The sequence below is a fragment of the Globicephala melas genome, chromosome 9 (genome assembly GCF_963455315.2).
Source record: "Globicephala melas chromosome 9, mGloMel1.2, whole genome shotgun sequence".
Lineage (NCBI taxonomy): Eukaryota > Metazoa > Chordata > Mammalia > Artiodactyla > Delphinidae > Globicephala > Globicephala melas.
In genome coordinates this window covers 24,214,263-24,231,031 of record NC_083322.1, presented here as the reverse complement: position 1 = coordinate 24,231,031, position 16,769 = coordinate 24,214,263, and the positions used below count along the sequence as shown (strand labels likewise).

Here is a 16,769-nt window from a genome sequence, read left to right as displayed (position 1 = left end):
CATGGGAGATTTGCCCAACAAGAATGCACCTAACTGAACCAATCAGATTTTCTCTTACAGAAGTCTAAATTCAAGCTATATGGAGAAAGAAAATACTTGAAAGACACAGAAGAGGCAAGCAGTGGAAATAATGAGGCAGTTACATAACCACACCGAGAAGATATCAAATGATGTAATTAGTGTCTTTTTTTTTAAAGTAAAAGCAGAGTCTGACACGGGGAGGGGGAAGGGTAAGCTGGGACGAAGTGATATAGTGGCATGGACACATATACACCACCAAATGTAAAATAGTTAGTGGTAAGCAACCGCACAGCACAGGGAGATCAGCTCAGTGCTTTGTGACCACCTGGAGGGCTGGGATAGGGAGGGTGGGAGGGAGACACAAGAGGGAGGGGATATGGGGATATATGTATATGTATAGCTGATTCACTTTGTTATACAGCAGAAACTAACACACCATTGTAAAGCGATTATACTCCAATAAAGATGTTAAAAAAAAAAAAAAGCAGAGTCTGAGAAGGGCTAATAGCAGCAGAGAAGCCATACTCCTGCTCCTAAGAAGGCAACACCCAGTCCCTAGAGTTGCATTATTTTTTCCGGCTTCTTTAACTGGTTGAAATCCATATGGTGAAGCCGGTTTGTACAATTACTGCTAGGTTCCCTTAAGGCCTGGCCCCTTCTGTCTTAGTTCCCCACACAGCACTCTCTAACGAACCTCTCTTGACCAGCTACACACCAACTAAAACCCTGCACTCGCAGCAGCAAGCACATAGCACAATGCTCTATCACGGGCACACATGCACTCACACACCTGCAATGAGATGGCATGGCAAGCTGGGTGGTGACTGGTAATCCAAGTACTGTGGGTCTTACTTCCATCTTGTAGAATCTGTGGTTTGAAGACATTGTGTTCTTTAGCTCTAGTTAACTGTTTTAGAAAGAAATGACCTTCAAAGAAGTATCTTAAACCTTAAAAATTAACAATTCATATCATTACAATTATACACTTAGAAACTGAAAAGAGATCCAGGGCAGTTACAGCAACAAAACCATTTCCTTGAAAAGTTTCTTCCTCTGGTGTGTGTTTGTATCCAAATTTCATGGTAACTAAGTGATTGTGTTCACTTACAATCATAAGAAACAACAGCTGACTAGTCAAGACAGCAAGGCAAAGAAAGGGCAAACTGGAAAATCATGAAAACGTTTTGAGGAAAGTTTAACTTGAGGATATAAATATTGATGACGACTCACAAATTTCACTAAGCGTGTTCCCTCTATCTTTATGACAGCCCCATGAGCCTACCTTATGTCCTCAAAGGCTGCCCATTCAAAGGAAAGGAGAATAAGGCTCAGAAAGTCTCAAACATCTACAAATGTCCAGCATGTTGGATTCTTAGTAATTCTTAGTAAAGGAACTAATACTAATTCTTAGTAAAGGAACTTAGTAAATATCTAATGAGCAAAAGGCATGAAAATGGCATGGCCACTCTCCTGCAGAAGCTTATACAGAACGACCCTAACAACTTATATGACAAAAACCCAAGAACACTACATAAAAATCTTTTCCCTAAAAGTTAATTTCTTTTCATGTAATTCAATCACTTGTGCACACAATGTTCCTAGTACTTGGCTATTTTTTTTTCTTAGAAGAAAACTATTCCTCACTTTCTCTTCCCATCCAAAATAAAAACTACCAGACACAACCAGTACTTTGGGGTTTAAGTCTACCAAAGCATCAATTTAGCCAAGAAGAGTCTCAACTTTTTAAAAAATATATTTTTGCACAGCTTAGAAAGACTGACTAAAAGCAACAGTTCCGTTTCTCAGAGCTAATTTATTCTCAGGATAATTCCACGGATAGAAGGAATTAAAAACTAATATTCAAAACCTGGGTTGTAAAGAGAGTTCTATGCATTTAGTGTTCATTTTTGTGTAATAATTTCTCCTCTGAACATAACATTATTACATGCTCTTGCATCGAAAGTGTTACCAGATTATACAGGAGCAGGACACCCAGAGAGGCTGCAAGTCATTATTGCTCAAGCATTCAAAGCGTTTTTTTTTTTGTTTTGGTTTGCCTATTTTTTCCAACCACCTCATTCTACTGTTTAAACATTACTATGTTTTGTGTGCCAGAAACATGCTCAGATACCTGACATAAGAATTTGAGTATCAGAATCATTAAGAAACCACACAACCCAGGTATTGGGACCCCAGCACTTGATCTGCAGATCAAGATATGAAAGTTCATCCAAACCTAGGGACAAAGGTTCTCTGGTGTTGCAAATTAACCCTAGACACAAAAATTTCTAAAATCGTCATCTTAAGGTTAAAAAAAACAAGATCAAGAACAGGGAGATGTACGGGTAAACCCTGTTGGTAGATAATTTAACAGTACTTGGGCCTCAAGTGAAATGTGGAGTACTGTCACTAATGCCTATTATTGGCAAGACTTTTGAAAAGTACCATTTCTTATTTCTTCATGACACATTCACCAAAGAAATTCCTGACTTAGCCCAAATAATGCTCTCCTGAAGAATCCACTCTTTCCACAACCAAATGCTTGCTTTCAAATAGTAATGCATATCTACTTTAGTTTCATAGAAATATTTGAACTATGTTACTCAGTTAATATTTGCTCCATGTCAACTTTACACATGACCAAAACCAAAATATTGTGTGATAGAACAGATACTAAGAGAATTTTAAGACAGATGGGTTGTCCTAAGGAGTAATGATAAAAACAAAGCCTAAACAATGAATGTGCTTAAAACTACCTAATACCTTTTCAAGATAAATGAAAAACTTGAGTAGGAATGATAAACTAGTAATAGCTGCTTAGAAGAAAATTGGTGGCAAATAATAATATAGTTGGTTGTCCTCATTTCCCAGTTAAACACAAAAGCAGCAGTTAAAATCTGATGCGTAGCAATAAACTCTCTTCTAATGCACACATTTCCATTTAAACTTAACTTTACAAGGTAATAAAAAGTTGCACATTTATACTGTGAAAATGACTTATAGTAATCCTATCTAACGTTTATTGTAACATGACAAGGACCACCCTGTTTTACATGTATTTTTCATTTTCTCCTCAGAACAACCCTATCAGGTAAGAAATATTATTCTCATTTTACAGAATGCTTAAGTAACTGAACTTGCCCAAGGTCACACAGGAAATAAATGGTGGATACAAAAATTTCACCAACGAATCTAGCTCCAGATCATTACACCAAACTGCCAACAAGTAATGTAGTGACTGTACTTTGCAAATGATAAAATCCGCATATATAAGGTGCACTGATTAAGGGAACATGCTTTGTGGTCAGACTTAGTGTCAAGTCTCAATTCTATAATTTACTAGCTATGTGAACTGGAGTAAACCACTGAACTTCCCTAAGCTTCAATTTTTCTGCTCTGTAAAGTGGGCATGATGAAGGAGCAGTTCTTACTCCACAGGGCTGTTGGTGGATTAGGGGCATCATGCATATAAAGGATTAGCAAAGCACTTGGTATATAGTAAGCACTCTATACACGTTAATTACTATCAACTAATACTAAGAATTCTCTTTATTATCATAAACTCTCATTTCAGTACTGGTGGCACTTTCTAAAATAAATTAAATCTATCGAGATAATAAAAGTTTAGGAAAGTAAGACCCAAAGCCTCAAAGAGTATGACAGCACAATTCAGATGGAAAAGGCTACTACTTACTTCAACATCATTAGCAAACATTTATTTAGTGTCTGGATATACATGAAAACGTGCTAGGCACTAAACAGAATTATCAAGACATAGTCCCTGACCTCAAAAATACACAATCAAGCAAATTAATTCTGCTGAGTGGGCACAACAGCACAATCTCCAACTCCGGGCACTTTCTGAACCAGATGCACCTATGGTGCTCATTATGTTCCCCTCTGTTTGTGGTATGATAGTGGTGAACATATGTAGAGAAAGAAACTTCAAAATAAATAATAAACCTGACAAGTGTAGAATGATAAAGATTCAGGAAGAAATGAGCTGTTTTTCCACACTCTTACCTTCTCAAAAAAATATTTTAGCTATCTTGGTACTAATGATCTGTTAATTAACCAGAAGAGAAAAAAGGAAAGAGCTGGAAGCTCAGAACTGAGGTCAAAGAAAAAGGGTACAGAAACAAATTATAAGAGAGAAGGAAGCAATTTAGAAAGTTAGAAAAGCCAAAATAATTGTAGGTGACTTTAAATGAAACACATTTTATTCTGCCATCTAACATGTGCTTTATGCCTTAGAAACCAAACAACTAACAGCCATACTTAAGATTGCTGATCCTTACTCCTTTTCAATCTTGAGGCTTCCGCTAGCTCTTGAAGTCAGAGAAGAGAAAAAGAATAGCATAGAGTACAGAAGGATTCTGTCTAACACCACAGCCAACATCATGCTGCCCATATCTTAGAGCTCGGCCACTGATCAACTACGAGACTGTGTCTGAATCATAATCCTGATAATCTAAGGATTCCATTAGAAAAGTAAATTCTAAAACTCCTAACTAAGGAACTAGAATATTTCCAAGGGCCACTACAGGAAACCTGAAGACCTAATTTCTGAAGTTTTAGAAGCATTTCAAATCTCATTTTCAGTGGTCATGCTATTCAAAGAGATCTTTTACAACTTCACAGCAGGAAATGATATTCACTTGTGCTTCTATCTCTATACCTACTTGCCATAATACCTACTGGGAAACTCCTCTTTCTATACCTGCAGCCTCAAACTGTAGCAAAACCACAAAACTCCCCACTACTGCATCCACAGGCTCTCTAAAGCAAACTGAATAGAACAGCCTACTGACCATAAGGCAATGTAACAAATACATATTCCTAAAAAATGTGAAGGTACTTTTCAACAATACAAGCAATCTGTGTCAACCAAAAATTTGGCTCATATATATATATATATATATATAAAACTAGGCTAAAAGTTAAGGATGGATAATTTATATATTGCTCAAGAATGTATACATTCAAGGTTTTCTTCTTGAAGTAGGGAGTAAAGAGGGGAAAGAGACATGAACCCCCAAAATGGTTATTGTGTATTCAAGGTATATCTGCATGTTATAATCAACACCTGCTTAGGGAATTCCCTGGCAGTCCAGTGGCTAGAACTCCGTACTCTCACTACCGAAGGCCAGGGTTCGATCCCTGATGGGGGAACTAAAATCCCACAAGCTGGGCAGCGTGGCCATAAAAAAAAAAAAAAAAAACCACCTGCTTAGTATCAGCCATACTTCATCCAGCTTTTGCTTGCACTATACAAACTTATGAAGTTGAAGCACAAGCCATACCTTTTACTGTTTCTCCTCTTCCACCAAATTTAGGAATAAAAGGTATCTTCAGGAAGGAAGATGATTTGAATTCTATAGAAGAACTCTCAATTGATCAAATTGCAGCAAAAGTGGATGTAATTTGTAGCCAGAAATAGGTCTTAATATAAAATAAGGAGTTTCTGATGGTTCTTTACCTGCTTCACTACTCCCCCCAACGACAACAAAAAGTACTATAAATACTTGCTTATACAGCCTGTGTATAGAAAAGCTTCTGGCACAAATTTCTTAGGCCTCTTCTCAAGACCCTCAAGCCTGATCCTCTGAGATGACAAACCTCAAGAGTCAAAATAAAACCAAAAAGGATGAAGACCAGAAAGGAATAGGAAGAACAAAGAATTTCTAATCACTTCTTACTTGTTCATTCTACTTAACTGGTCCTAGTTTAGTCTCTATGCTTCCCATGATCCATTAATTTGGCTATTATGATAAAATATTCTTAATCTCTCTAAGCCCTTCTAATTTAGACAAGTCCTGACATAATGCTATTTTTTTCTCTATGACCCAGATGAAATATTTTTATAGTCCTTGGAACCCTTGATGCCCCCTCCTAAATTCCTGCTCTGTGGCTCTAAGTTACGACAGTGGAGACAAACTGTATGTGAAAGGTCCTGTGGAAACAGGTGAGTAAAGTAAGGGAACTGCAGCAATTGGGCTCTCCACCACCACCATCAGGATATTTCTCTTTCTTCCCTACAGTATTTAACAAGTAAAGCAGAAAGGAAAAGGCCAGCATACACAAGAGAGGCTGCAGCAAAGAGCTACCCCAAGCTTTTTAGGAATCCTCATATCTTTCCATTTGTTATAGGTACCTAAGTCTGGAAAATATCTTTGGAATATGTCTTGTGTGTAGGAATGCATAAAAGATAACACCTTGCAAAAGTCAAACATACAGGTTTAATAACGTGCAACTAATGAAGATGGTTTATAAATGAAATAACACCTACACATTTAGTTCCCTAAATATATTACACTATTAATCATTAAAGTTAGACCTATAAGTACAAGTTTTCCATATGTGGAAAAGTAAATCTGTTTTTAAATTAAAGAGAAATTATTACTCTAATTCTTAAAAATAAAACTATCAGGATAAATTTCAAGTGTAGCTGCTCATAGTCACTGAATAAATTTAAATTTGATAATAAAACATTTAAGTTTCAACCAATGCACCTTCGTTGAAGCACATTTAGCTGAAATAACTTCGAGTCTGGTTTATTTCCATCACATATAGTACATTTTTCCAACAAGAGCATGTACATTCAATATAGAACATTTCCAGCAACAGTTACAGTCTTTCTAGTTTCCTTTCACAGTATATTTTAGTGCAAAGCACTGGGAAGGGTAAATGTTTTTCTAGCTATGAAAGCATTTTATTATGACCTTGTGGATCTTCAACATTTTAAAATTTTATACAAAAAGTATATAGATGGACAGGGTCCCTCCTAAGTACAGGGATGAACCTATATAAAAACATGGTATATTCTCTGCTGTACCTTTTAAAATTATAATTTGACAAAAATTACTAAAAAATAAAATATTCCCTAAAAAGTACAAAATATTGATTACACAAAAACCTGTCCAGTATTTCATTAAAGATAGATGTACTTCTGTTTTCCCTAAAATCTTGATTACAAAAATGGACAAAAATTCATTATTTTCTAAATTTTACAGTAGGGATCAAATATTATCTAAAGTGGTCATTTAAGATTTTACTTGGGAGAGAAAAAGAATCAGGGTTTATACCCCAATCTTCCTTTTTTAGCAATATGTAAAGAAATAAACTAGTATTATAAGAAGTGGTTGTGCAGGGATTGTCTGCATCCATAAAATAGCAGTAAGCTATTTATTACCTTCATATTAACATTAGTAAATGCGGGGTCTTTTAAAAAAAAACTGAAAAATTAAGTTGCTTCTATCATTAAAGTGCTTTGTATGAAACTTAAAGAAAAATAGGGGAATGTTTAATTTTCATAAAAACCTCAGATGTTTACAAATGAAGAATGTGATGATCCATGGATGAAAATGAACCGGAAGTTTCCTATAGTATATATTTTAGAATGAAATTTTCAAACATTTAAGTGCTATAGAACAAGTTAGAAATAAATGGATGTAAAAATAATTACAAATATTTAGTAGGCTAAATATTTATAATGTGTTGAGATTTGTCTTTTGGTCCTAACATACGCTCACTAGGAAATTATATATCTGTACAATCCAATAAAAATTCTGCCAAATAAAGTGGAACAAAACTAAAATCGCTAACTTATAAAGTCTTTGATAATTAAAAATCACCAGTGGTGGTATTTTCTTCAGATTGTTGATCACTTAATCAACAAACTGCTGGAAAACAAAATTTGCAACATTTTTGTAGAAACTGTAGACCAAATGCACAGGGGTGGTTAGCTGATGGACTGTGATGACAATACAAAATGTCACAGCTACTTGAAAGTGCTGGAAGAGGCAGTGCCTTAGAAACAAGTGGTTAGATGGTTATTATTTTAGTCAGAAAACAGCAGTTACAGTCATATATTTATCAAATTTTTTTCTTTTTTTTTCCTCATAGTACCATTTGAAGATGTTTAGTGGTTCTAACACCAATTTAAAGTCTTTCCACAAAAATGAACTCCAAACCTTTTCGTACATCACTTGAAGTTATCTGAGGAGAAATGGGAATAAATGAACACTTTTGAGTTTACCAATAAAACCTTATTTTCAAAATAATACAATAGTAAATGACTTCTAAAGGATGGTTTCATCTCAAGTTTTCCACACAAATAAAAAAATGTGTGATAATCAAACCACAACATTTAACCTACTGAGCACTCAAACTAAGTATACTGCTTTAGAATCTGAATCCAAAACTAATTTAATACTAATTAAATATATTAAATGCATTAATACAAGGGACACAGGTACTGAAGGTAAACTTTAAAAATATAGAGAGACTTGCAAAAACAAGTACAGGGAGTCTACTCCTTAGTTCATATTGCATTTTAAAAATCTACATTTGTTCCAAAACCCTCTAAAAAACTAGTATTTTTTTCTTTCTTCCCAATAGGAATTTTATTTTTCTTGCAACACACAACCACAGGAGAAAAAAAAAAAAAAAACCTCCTTAATAATATTACCTATGTTGAAATGATCACCAAAACTTTATTTAAACAAAAAGGTAAAAATAAGAGGATCAGGGACCTAAACAATCACTTTTTCCAAAGGTAAAAACTAAAAAACAGGAACTAACACATACTCCCAAGGAGAAGGAAAAATAAACCCAAACTTTTGTTTATCGTTTCCCCCTTTGCCTGGAAGCACTATGTTAAACGTAAATAATAAATGCTAATTGTTCTAAATTCAATTTGGGGATTGTTTTTTCTGAGTGCAGCACTTTATTTAGCCGTCACAGATTAATTTAACAATAATTACAGTGCCTCAAAAGACTTTTTTCCTATAATTATTGCCTTCACAAATTCATTCTAATATACTTAACTTCCTACAATGTATTAATTAGTAGACTAAGTCACTGAATCAAATTAAACCTGTGCAAAGTTAGTTAAACAGAAGACTTCTATTGTAAACATAAGCCAATATAAATGTATATATTTTACAACATTGAGAGGAAATCACTGACCCTGTGCCATCTACCTATAACTATATTGCATTGTCCTGTGGAAGATAAGTTCTGAAGTTAACTTTTGTTCCCAAGCCACTGGAATAAAGGTCACTGAAGAGGTAAATGCGATATGCACATTACTCTTGCAGTTCCCACTGCCGTAAGATATATGGAAGCAAATGTGTTAAAATGGAACCAGCTATAAATTATGGTCAAATGATTTTTTTAGTTCGATGGGGGGAAAAAAGCAAAACTCTGTAACTGTTCCTCACCAGACAAGAGCCTTAGATCTTGTACTTCGGCCTTTGGTTTTGTTTCCTTCAGGTGAATTGGAAGCATTTGCCTTATGAGTTTTCTTATGATGTTCAAGATAAGTCTTTTTGGCAAATGCCTTTCCACATTTATTGCATCTGTGAAGAGAAAAGTTTTTTGTGACTTTTACTTCAATACCAACATCAGCTACTTCATACTTTTTACTAGGAGAGTTAGAAGTGCCATCGTGTTTTGAATCACTATGTTTTGCTTCGTCTCTTGAAGGGCCTCTTTTTGCCACTTTATTTAGAACAAAATCAATGGGCTTTTTTATAGCTCTGATCTCTAAACTGGCTGTTATTTTCCCAAGATAACGGGATGACTTTTTATGAACCACAGTTATATGTCGTATCACATCGCGCTTCCGACGAGTTTCATAAGTGCAAAGAGGACACTTGTAGAATTTAACATAAATGTTATTCCCATCTGTGTGCAATTCAATATGTTTAGTCAAGTTCTGTTTGGAAGTAAACTGACGTTTACAAAGTTTACAGTAAAGTTGCTTAAAGTCAAAGCCAGCTGAAAGTTTTGGCTTCCTGGTTTTTTGCTGGCCACCTGCAGCAGACGGACTAGTTGATTTAGGGCTTTCAGAGTCTTGTTTAACTTTATTTTTCTGTGCTGCCGGTGCGTTCTTTTTTTCATTTGAATGATTTGTTCCCTTTAATTCATTCTGTGGAGAATGGATAATGGAAGGGGGTGAAGATTCTACAGAATCTGCTGGTTCAACTTTAACTTTTATTTCTGAACTGTTGGCAGTATTATTGGGGCCTTTCTCTCTTTTAGAGTTTGTTCCAGAAAGAGTTATCTTGTGGACAATTTGCATATGTCTTTTAAGCATTATTTGTGAACTATATTTCCTCTTGCAAAGGAGGCATTTGCATGCAGTTAAATTGTATTCAGCCTTTGAAGACGACTTTTGTTTTCGAGCCTTAAAAGATTTTTTAGGAGAAACAGAATCCAGGAACAAAGGTTGCCCAGGCTTTGTTGCTATATCAGGAGTAATTGAATCCCTCCTTAGTCCTCTATGAACTTCATCAAAATGCCTCCTTACATTCGCTTTTGTAGCAAATGATTTACAACATACTGGACAACTCCTACTTAATGGAACTAGAACATTCTTACTGCGTCCTTTAGAGGATTGGTTTGGATTCTTTCGTGTTTCAATGTACTTTTTTAGTTCTTCCATTTTTTTCTTGTGTACTTTTCGAATGTGACGACGAACACCTCGTCTGGAATTGAATTCTTTTCTACAAAGACAACATATCAACTGGTGACCAAAATCAGAATTGTCAGAAGTTTCCAAGTCAGCCTGTGATTCCTGCAGTTGTTCATCAGATGTAGGTGCAACTTCATCTGCAACAATTTCAACAGGAGGGGGCTCTACAGTTTCCACCTCTGTGTCTGTAACTGGAACTGTCTTAGACTGTTCAGTGCTAGTTTCCTGTATTTGAACTTCAGGCTGTTCAGGAGTACTGCTTGACTCTGTGACTTCAGTAGGATTATCAGTCCTTGAAATATATTGAAAAACTGCATTCTGATTCGTTTCTATGGGTTCTAGCTTAATAATGTATTCTCGCTTGTCCACACTTGGATATATGGCTTCTAGGAGATCACTTATGGCTTGGCTTTGTTTATCATTTACATCAGGAAGGTCTGTTAAGGAAAAAACAACATTTTAATCTGAAATAATTAGCCTGCTCTAGCCGTCTAATATTTTTAAATGTATTATGAACCTCTATTTTAAAATTTATTATATTACTGGTTTGCATTTTTACAAGAGCATTATCTACTTCTCAGTATTTTATGAGTATAAAAACAAGTATTAATTAAATTAAAATTTGCTTTAATTTACAATCTCATCATGGTACACAAATGTTAAGGAATAGATGCAATCTGAAGAGTTACTTTTAATAAGGGCCCTTAATATAAAATATTTAAGCACATGGGTACAATAAACAATAAAAATAGTATTTCATATTTTTAGGCTAGCAAAGGCAAATCAAAGTTCTCATAACCCAAGATGGATAAAACACCATGAAGAATGTTACTACATATAAAAATAATTCTTTTTTTAGAAAATATAACAGCATTCCTATTAACTTAATCCATAATAAATAATCTCATCTAATTGTATAGGGACATTTGAAAATGTCCCTATATACGGAAGGAAAATACATAAACATGAATGACAGGATGTATAGAAGTGTTTGCTAAATTCAGTCCTATTACATGTCTTCTTAACATGGCAACCTATTAAAACAAATGATTAAAAACTACAGATTAACTCCAAAAACAGAGCTAGTTTTATTTATCTGTGCAATAATTACACCATCTGTAGGCAACCTAATATTCCTATTGTAACAGAGTTGTCTAACACTGGTTATGTTTCTACCTAAAATGTTAAAATCTAGCTACAAGTATAGCATCAAATCTGGTATCTAATTATAAATCAAGAAATGACTCATCATAGCTCTTCTAGTCTACTAATCTTTCTTTTTTAAAATGGATAAAGTGGTATCTATAAGAAGAATTATACTTTCACAGAAGTATTTCTAGAATAAGTATTGCAGTGCACAATAATACAGCAAATCCATTTATCTATTTCCCTCTAAAATTCAACTAAACTTTATTTCACACCAAAAAGTAACAAAGAATGACTACCAGAAAATTAAATTCCTACTAGTTCTTTAATTAAAAGGTTAGATTTGAAACTAATCTCTATAGACTACCTTTTCGTTTATATTTCAAGGATAAAAAGAAGTGTAATAAGATTTAACAGTGGTAGGGAAAGTTTCCAGACAAATATGAAATTTCTGTTTCATCTATGTCCTATAATATACTTTAAATCAGCTTCATGCTAATAATTAAAGCAGTACTTTTGATATTTGGAGCTCTGCATGCCATTTCCATCCCAAAAAGGTTAAGTGGAAAAATGCACAAAATCCATAATGCAACTGTAATATCAAGCTAACAAAATAAATTCTATATTTTGTAAGTCCACAAAAGTTAAATCCCTGAACAAGAAATAATGAAAGTAACCTATTACTTATTAAAATATTTTAAGGAATTTACATTATTCTTTAAAGCAAGAAAATAATACCATTATATATACTGCAACTTAATCATACAGAGAAGAGACAATATGCTTAATTCAACAAACATTTGGTTCCACAAAGACTTTGTTAGGCTACTTCCTGCCTTTACCACATAAAGCTATTTCAGATCTCAGGTTAGCCCATAACACAATCTAATTTCTGATAAAATGACTTATCTAATAAACTTCACTGAGAATAAAACTGATCTTCAAATCAAGACCCAGAAAACACTCGAAAGATCAACAAGTATTTTTTAATGCTCTCTACAATTACCAAAAAAATCAACTCATTTACTCATTCTTTGCTCTATTTCCAACTTTCTCACTTACTTAAGGAGAATCTAAGTAAATGATGAGTCATATCTGGTAACAAGTTTTTAAGAAGTAAGGAGGAAAAATACCAACACCCTCATCGAGCATTAATATTTTAAATTACAAAAATCCTGGATATAAACTGTATAGTCCATATAAACATTCAAATATATCCAATACTTTAATACAAATATACTCAAAAATCTAACCTCATATATCTTTAGCAAAATCCAAATGAAAAACACTGATATTAAAATATCTATTTAAGAAACTGAATATAACATTGAGTCAAGTATTTTACCTTATTCTCTATCACTATATTATCTGTAACTAGACATCGATACTATTTTAACATAAATGTATAGCTGTAGTATAAGAATACATAGCAAAATGCATAATTAAATATATGAATAAAACTTACTGTCATCCATCTGGAGACTTGGTGGGCAGTAGAATTTTTTATGGGTAATTAAATTTGGTAATCCTCTGAAGAGACTGCGGCATAATTTACATTCAAAAATAGTATCCACATCTTTTAATAAAATATGCTTAAGTTGTTTAGTTCCTGAAGGAAAAAAGAAAAGAAAACTTAACACAAAAGGTAACTTTAACATGCAGTTTTAAACTGGGCAACCACTGTTGACAATCCAAAGGTGCAGTTTTACTCTTTAAAAACAAAATACGGGCATTGCCAATGTCTACCATACTATACTCAGAACTAAGTTATAAACTAAGTTTTAAGCAAAATTCTACTATCATCTGGATATTAGGACAGCTGAAATTGATGGTCTTTTTCTAATTCAGCAGCCAAACAATTCCTGGGCTATCTTAACAGTGGTTCCAACATCTGGTTGATCATCACAATGACCGAGGAATAAAGATGTACATGACCCACTCCTGGAGATTCTGATTCAACAGACCTGGAGTGTGAACAGAAGAATTAAATGCCACCCCAACCCAAGTTTTTGGCTGGTTCTTCCAGCTCTCTTTCACATTAGGAAGTAAACATGAGTAATACACTTTCCCCGATTCCTTAAAGAAGGTCAAAACTGTGTCACAGGATTGTCTGTGACTTTTTTTAAATTCAGCTTAAATTACTTCGGGTTCTGGGGCAACGTGGGATTATGGCCATTCAGTGAGAGTAAAGAATCCTTGTCCACGGTTTTGAATTTTGCTTAGGTCTCTTAATACCACTAGAAATTTATTCAAAGCCTTTCTCCCTCAAAAACTCACCCTAATTGCAATAAATTAAATATTGATATAATTACTACTTTAAAGCCTGTCTTTTCCACTAGATTATAAATTCCAAGGCAGCCAAGATCAAGCCTGCCTTATTTACAGCTAAAAAGTGTTCAGCTCTAATAATGCTCAATAAATATTCGTTGAAGAATTGCCACCGATCTATGGAATCTAAGCATTATTATGATGGAAGATCAAAAGGCAGAGAAAAAATAAACAGCAACAAGTACTCTTTAAATCTTCAAAATAAAACACAAATACAAGATCTTCTGTCACTACTTCCTACAGGTCTTTGACGCAGGTAAATTGACAAAAGTGATCTGCAGTGTTCACTAATTAAGGAGCCTTTGGTTTCCTCAAAAAATGATAATAATATTGACTTAAATTAAAGAAGGGAGGGCTTCCCTGGTGGCGCAGTGGTTGGGAGTCCGCCTGACGATGCAGGGGATACGGGTTCGTGCCCCGGTCCGGGAGGATCCCACGTGCTGCGGAGCAGCTGGGCCCGTGAGCCATGGCTGCTGGGCCTGCGCGTCCGGAGCCTGTGCTCCGCAATGGGAGAGGCCGCGGTGGTGGGGGGCCCGAGTACCGCAAAAAAAAAAAAAAAAAAAAGGAGGGGAAAAAAAGCGTCCTGAAAAATACTTAAGACTATCTAGGTGCACAGTGTTCCATCATTAAGTTCAACAAGCACGTGACTATTAAGCTCCAAGACTACTAGAGAATAAACACCATCTCAGTAGCATAATTAATACTGTAGGATCCATAAAGGTTAAGCATTTCTGATTCAATCTTTTGCAATCTGTTTATATTTAATTATTGTATTAATCATCATGTTGCATTTTATCATTTTGAAGACAAGCCAGCCCTCAAATTTCTACTGCAACAAGATTACCACATTATCAGAACTTTACGAAGTCTTTAGAGATTCCAATTTTGATTATCACCTAGTCGTGTGACCTTAAAGGGCTATATAATCTTTGCACCTTGGTTTATTCATCTTTTAAAACAAACAAACCAAACCTATCTTGGAGAGTTATGAAAGAAAATATGAACCTAAATTCTAGAAGAACTAAATTATAAATCCAGGTTTCTACTGAGAAAAAATAAATATATATATATATATATAAAAAATAACTTCCACTATTTCCCAATCCAACTCAAGGTTTAATTTGGTCCACTAGACCATACTACTGCAAAATCAGAAAACACACATTTTTAAAGATTCAGAGGATAGCTTGGGTATTATACTTTGTATAAAAGTAAGTTCACACTCACACACACACACACACACACACGCACACACTTCTCTAGTTTATTTCACATTACAAAATACATTGGCAATAAAGTGCTAATATATTTAGTTCATAGTTAACCTCATAAGTCACTGACAAACTATGAGAGGTAGGCTGAAGATAAAAAAACACTTTAGATAAACCTCTCCAATTGATCTACATATAGTTCTCGGTAAGTGTAGGTGGGTGTGTTACCAGACGGAAGAAAACATGGGAAAATTCTGCACTTTAATTATAAATTAAAAGACCAGCTAGACCCATACTACAAATTCAATTCTGCCTCTAAAGGTAGTTAAAAAGGATTGAAGAGGGACACAGAAATAATCTGAACTAGGATTAGCTTAAGAATTCTACTGAAGATATAACTAGAACGTACAACATAAAGTTATTTGTAAAAGCGTAAAACTGCATCTCGAAATCAGGTTCTCTCAGTCAACCATAAAAAAACAAAAACAGTATCAATTTCTTCTTTAGTCCCAGTTACACAGTTATATTCAGTAGAGAGTATATATTTATTCCCAGTAAGCATCCCCCCCCCAAAAAAAAACGAGTTGGGGCTAACCTTGACTCATCAATCTTTTTTTTTTTTTAACATCTTTATTGGAGTATAACTGCTTTACAATGGTGTGTTAGTTTCTGCGGTATAACAAAGTGAATCAGCTATACATAAACATATATCCCCATATCTCCTCCCTCTTGCATCTCCCTCCCCCCATCCTATCCCACCCCCTAGGTGGACACAAAGCACGGAGCTGATCTCCCTGTGCTATGCGGCTGCTTCCCATTAGCTATCTATTTTACATTTGGTAGTGTATATATGTTCATGCCACTCTCTCATTTTGTCTCAGCTTACCCTTCCCCCTCCCCATGTCCCCAAGGCCATTCTCTACTTCTGCGTTTTTATTCCTGTCCGGGCCTAGGTTCTTCAGAACCATTTTTTTTTTTAAGATTCCATATATATGTGTTAGCATACAGTATTTGTTTTCCTCTTTCTGACTTACTTCACTCTGTGTGACAGTCTCTAGGTCCATCCACCTCATTACAAATAACTCAATTTCATTTCTTTTTATGGCTGAGTAATATTTCATGTATATATGTGGCACATCTTCTTTATCCATTCATCTGTCGATAGACACTTAGGTTGCTTCCATGTCCTGGCTATTGTAAATAGAGCTGCAACGAACATTGTGGTACATGACTCTTTTTGAATTATGGTTTTCTCAGGGTATATGCCCAGTAGTGGCATTACTGGGTCGTATGGTAGTTCTATTTTTAGTCTCTTAAGGAACCTCCACACTGTTCTCCATAGTGGCTGTATCAATTTACATTCCCACCAACAGTGCGAGAGGGTTCCCTTTTCTCCACACCCTCTCCAGCATTTATTGTTTGTAGATTTTTTGATGATGGCCATTCTGACTGGTGTGAGGTGATACCTCATTGTAGTTTTGATTTGCATTTCTCTAATGATTAGTGATGATGAGCATCCTTTCATGTGTTTGTTGGCAATCTGTATATTTTCTTTGGAGAAATGTCTATTTAGATCTTCTGCC

The 16,769-nt window shown here is 34.8% G+C and overlaps 1 protein-coding gene across 2 annotated transcripts in view; it reads right to left on the bottom strand.

The window, feature by feature from the left end:
- The window catches only part of ZNF800 (zinc finger protein 800), a 49,262-nt gene that overhangs the window by 16,310 nt on the left and 16,183 nt on the right, over window positions 1-16,769 (bottom strand). The window contains exons 4-6 of one of the 2 annotated variants that reach the window (XM_030853693.3): window positions 13,113-13,256; window positions 9,246-10,938; window positions 6,261-8,019 (exon numbers count right to left, since the gene is read on the bottom strand). In XM_030853693.3, the coding sequence (XP_030709553.1) occupies window position 8,019; window positions 9,246-10,938; window positions 13,113-13,256 (1,838 nt within the window). In that variant the 3' untranslated portion in view covers window positions 6,261-8,018. Of the gene's footprint in view, window positions 1-6,260; window positions 8,020-9,245; window positions 10,939-13,112; window positions 13,257-16,769 lie in introns of those variants that run through there. The other variant, XM_030853691.3, reaches the window with a different exon arrangement.